Source organism: Austrofundulus limnaeus, unplaced genomic scaffold (assembly GCF_001266775.1).
Source record: "Austrofundulus limnaeus strain Quisiro unplaced genomic scaffold, Austrofundulus_limnaeus-1.0 Scaffold73, whole genome shotgun sequence".
Taxonomy (NCBI): Eukaryota; Metazoa; Chordata; class Actinopteri; order Cyprinodontiformes; family Rivulidae; genus Austrofundulus; species Austrofundulus limnaeus.
The window spans coordinates 1,741,633-1,746,819 of record NW_013952475.1 but is presented as its reverse complement, the minus strand read 5'-3'; the positions used below and the strand labels follow the sequence as shown (position 1 = coordinate 1,746,819).

The window sequence follows — 5,187 nt, the reverse complement described above, 5'->3', positions numbered from 1 at the left end:
ATCCTAAACAGGAATATTTTTAGCTGCTGTTTAATATGCAACAGCTCCATACAGAAACAGAAGCAAAATATAGTTTTTGTTATAATTTCGATTGAACAAATAAATCAGAAAACACTGAAATGATCAAACTTGTATCTTCTTAGATGCATGCCCATAAACTTGGATGAAATAGATGGTAGATTATAATATTTCTTACCTCATAATCTTTAGCATTTTCTCACTTGTGAGGTGTCTCCGCGACGGGATCAGAAACTGGAGAAGTTACATTTCCTGCAAAAATGCAGCGTGAATGTTCATTGCTGACAGATTTTTGCTGAAAGCTGCTGAAGACGCTGAAAATGTTCAATAATTAAAATGTTAATATGAGTTCAGTTTGTGTTCACCTCACGTTTGCTGAAAGCAGAGATAAAGATAAGTGAAAACTTAGTAGAAAATAAAAGCAGAGCAGAAACGTAGCTAAAAATGGCAAAAACAATTTGGACTTAGCAGCTCGCATTAGCAGAAAAACAAAAGGAGTACAAAAAGTTGCTATTTGTGATAAAAACAACCCAAAAGCTGGATTGAGCTGAAAATAGCTCAAAAGTAGCTGAAAATGCTGAAATTAGCAGAAAGGAGAAGAAAGAGCACATGTTTGCTGAATTAAACAGTAAGACGTGAGTAGAATAAAATCTAAAATGAGCTTAAATCAGCTAAAACTTAGCTTAAAGGCAGAAAGAAGAACAAAAAAGTCTAAATTAGTAGAATAGCTGAAAGGTTGAGAAAGATAGCTTAAAAAACAGAAAAAAGATAAAATTACCTCACACACAAAAAAGCTGAAATTAGCAGAAAGGAGAAGAAAGACCATATGTTTGCTGAATTAACCAGGAAGAAGCTGGAATTTTTGCAAAATACAAATCAATCTAAAATGAACTTAAATCAGCTAAAAAGTAGCTGAAATACATGAAACAGCTTAATTTAGCATTAATAAGCAAAAAGAGGCACAACAAAGTTGAAATTAGTAGAAGAATAGCTGAAAGGAGCAGAAAGATATCTTAAACAGCAGAGAAAKAGCTAAAATTACCATCCAAACAGGCAAAGAAAGCTGAAATTAGCAGAAAGAATGCAGTAAATATTTAGTTCAAGGGTTTTTAGGATGTTGAGGATTTTCAAAAGGAAAACAGGTCAAAAAGGCTAAATAGCTGAGAAAGTTGGCATAAATGAGCTGAACTTTTTAATATGTGAATTAATGAAACAGAACAGAAATTGTGGAACGAGTCACTCGCTACATATAGAAGAAAAAGGAATCCTCTCAAACTTTCTATTTTATAGTTATTCTCAGCTCATTTGTAAAATCAGATTATATAAAGCTTGCCGTTTTGATTTGGTTCTAGCTCTCTCACACCAAACCCTGTCTGAGTTCACACATCAAACATGAGCTGATTTTATTCCTGATGAACGTTGCGTGTCCTCCTCAGGTCCATGTGTGAGATAAACCTGGAGGCTGAACTGTTCACCCTGCAGGACAGTAACGCCAAGCTGGTGGCGGCGCTGCAGGAGGCCAACAGCAGCGTGGAGCTGTGGAAGAAGCAGCTGGCCGAGTACCAGGAGGAGACCGACCGGCTCCGAGATCAGGTGAGCGCGTCGGAGCAACACGACTCCTCCCACACAAAATCTGACCGCAGGCTAAAACTGCTCACTTTTAAGACCAACCGACTCCAAGCTTCAACCCAAGTGTTGCACGAAAAGCTTTTTAGGAAAAAAAATAGCTTTATTATCATTCCAATAAAACTCAGAACAAAATCTTGCAGTTTTCTTTGTTACTCAGGTAGTTTCTGTCTCTTCGTACCTGGCGTGGTCAGCGAGGTCACAGCTGTTCTCAGYGGCTCTCAGGAGCTTTTTCATTGTTTTGATTGAACAAAGAGGGGGATATTGTTCTTTAATGGCTGCTAAAATGAAAAAAAAAAAGATATATTATTTATAATGAATTTTGGCTGAAATCAAGGTCTCCTGTTGTCTCATCAGTAAGATGAGTATCAAGCATCTGTGTTGTTGCTATGGTTACCTGTTGGTTAACATTTTCTTCATTTGAATTCAAAGGTCTGATGCAAGACGTCGTATGTTGAGATGAGACTTAAGTGTAATTTTTTTGTCCACATATTAGATTAATAACTAAACTAGGGAACAGAATACATTTTTAACCACATTAAACTTTTTAAACACGGCATGGATTTGGAGAAGGGGTTCCACCGTTGTTCTCGAGGCACGCTGTGGTGCTGGGCTGTGGGTATGGGATTGTGGGTCCGTTATTACACACAAGTGGTTAGGCTAATTGAATCCCTTCATGGTAACAGTATATATCGCGGTAGAAAATTATCATAAAAAGCAAAGATAATAGTATTTTTGCTGTAGTGCAAACGAACATAATAGAAATACAAAAGAATGTTTTATATATGTTGCAAAATGGTTTCAACACCAAACAAAACATTTCTCAAATTTTCAACAACATCAAAATAAAGTGGATGTTATAACCAGAACTTCAAGTAAAATTAATCATTTAGACATAAAAAAAATCTAAGTTGGCATAAGTTGACTAAAATATTATAGTGTGACAGGACCTTAAGGAGCTTAAGCTGCACATAGTTCTATCATAAAACAATTTCAGATAACTGGAATATAAGTGTGGTGAAGCCAAATAAANAGACTTAAGTGTAATTTTTTTGTCCACATATTAGATTAATAACTAAACTAGGGAACAGAATACATTTTTAACCACATTAAACTTTTTAAACACGGAGTGGATTTGGAGAAGGGGTTCCACCATTGTTCTCGAGGCACGCTGTGGTGCTGGGCTGTGGGTCCGTTATTACACACAAGCGGTTAGGTTAATTGAATCCCTTCATGGTAACAGTATATATCTCGGTAGAAAATTATCATAAAAAGCAAAGATAATAGTATTTTTGCTGTAGTGCAAATGAACATAACAGAAATACAAAAGAATGTTTTATATATATTGCAAAACGGTTTCAATTTTCAACAACATCAAAATAAAGTGGATGTTATAACCAGTACTTCAAGTAAAATTAATCATTTAGACATAAAAAAAAATCTAAGTTGGCATAAGTTGACTAAAATATTATAGTGTGACAGGACCTTAAGGAGCTTAAGCTGCACATAGTCCTGTCATAAATTTCAGATAACTGGAATGTAAGTGTGGTGAAGRCAAATAAATGTAATATGGGCCTGCCATACAATGAGCTTCTGCCTGCTGAACTGACCTGCTGCTGCTCTGCTGCGCTCTCATCTTCATTTCATCATTATTATTCCTATTTTTATTTTTATTTGTTTAATTTGTATTGTTAAAATCTTCAATTCTATTATTATTGCTAGAGTTGATAATGCCACACAGTAATATACTGTTTTTTGTGGATTGATGTTTGTATCTGCTGCTGCTACACCTGAATTTCCCCGTGTGGGACAATAAAGGCTGATTCTATTCTATTCTATTCTATTCTATTCTATTCTATTCTATTCTATTCTATTCTATTCTATTCTATTCTATTCTATTATCATCAGAGCAGAAGCACATGTTACATTGTTAAGATGGATTTATAACTGAACGAACGTCCACATCTGTTTTTATCACCTCTATGGGTAACAATACATAAAAAAACAAGTTTTATCTACAAAAATTTGGGTGTGAAAAAACTACTGTTGTTAAAGCTTTGCTCGGCGCGACGTGCAGCGGGAGCGAGGAAATGATACCGCGACACGACTTAACTTTTCTACAGTGGGAGAGGGAAATTTCAAGGATTTATTCTCTATGTAAGTGTTTAAAAAAAGCTGTATTTCTTCATTATATTTGGAACTCCTCCTGCTCAGGTGTCTCTGCACTCGCTGCCATGTTGACACAGGTGTGGTGACGTAACTGACGACAGGACGGTAGAGGGTAAATCTCTACCGTGGGCCAGCTTCATATTGTTTCTACCGTCTTTCACATGTACCACGCAGCCCTACAAGAGGTGCGAGAGTTRGGTTCACATTGCCGGCAGCAAGTCGGCCCCCTTCAAGGTGGGAGTTGGACTTTGCCAGGGCTTTTTCACCTCACTGTGAGGTCACTAAAACACTATTTTTGTTGCACTTTATCCGCATCATTTAGGGTTGATTTTATCCGATTATTGTTTATTTGGTTGATGCTCAGTTACAGTTGACATCTATATGAGATTGCGTGTGACATATTATTTTGAAAGTTTGACCAAAATTAACTGTAACTTCTAATTTAAAGCAAGCTAAAGTCCAGTTATTTAGCTTTGATCTGACTTGGTTTTCCTGTCCTATATGCCCACTCAGACAGAAACTAGATTTGAAGCAGATGGGGTTTTTTTTTATTCGAGTATTGCAGTAAAACCTCCCTGTAGACTGCTTCAAACTGCAGATTCATTTGTCATCCAGCTTCCCTCCGTGGCATATTTCTGTTGACAGGCTCCCGTGATAATCGCAGGGCCAGAACGCAGACACTTCATCTTTAATTTAAAGGGAGAGAGGAAATTCTGCCCGTGGTCAGGCTTAACAAAGCGTCTTCAGTGGGACGCTGCTGCTCGTCTGGAGCAAAACGTTATCACTGCTGACAGAAACTCCTTTATCTCCAGCCCAGCTCTGGGTTTCATCTGTTTCGTCTGCGCAAGTCCAGGTGAAGGTTACCTCTCGCACACACGCTGTCTGAGCTGCAGCAAAGTCAACCAGGTGGCAGGAAGTGGAACAAGCCTCCAGGGCTTGGCAGTGGGGAATGGAGAGGGACAGGAGTGTGTTTATTTTTRTTTTTCGGGACATGACACCCTATGCCCCCCCGCTCTGTCCCAGTTAGAAGAAGGAGATAAATCACTGGAGTTTTTTTTTTTTCTTCTCTATTTGCTCTCAACTTCTCCCGGGTTGCCGTTCACCCACCACAAAMACAGGAACAGGTTCTGGGTTTTAATTTGTCAGGTCAGCTCTGACCTCTTTTTAGATTTAATTAGAGAAATAACATAAAATAATAATTGCACAGACTGCAGTTCTAAGTAAATCCAACACACTAAACAGACGGTTAAGCCATGACTTAGTCACACTTCTACAAGTTTTATAAATAAATGTAATATGACTCTGTACACACACACACACACACACACACACACACACACACACACACACACACACACACACACACACACACAC

General features: G+C 37.7%; 1 protein-coding gene across 1 annotated transcript in view; it reads left to right on the top strand.

Moving 5' to 3' along the window:
• The window catches only part of LOC106519236 (homer scaffold protein 3), a 58,725-nt gene that overhangs the window by 42,450 nt on the left and 11,088 nt on the right, over nt 1–5,187 (top strand). Inside the window, exon 8 of the mRNA XM_014010809.1 lies at nt 1,455–1,611. Coding sequence (XP_013866263.1) covers nt 1,455–1,611 — 157 coding nt within the window. The remainder of the gene's footprint in view (nt 1–1,454; nt 1,612–5,187) is intronic.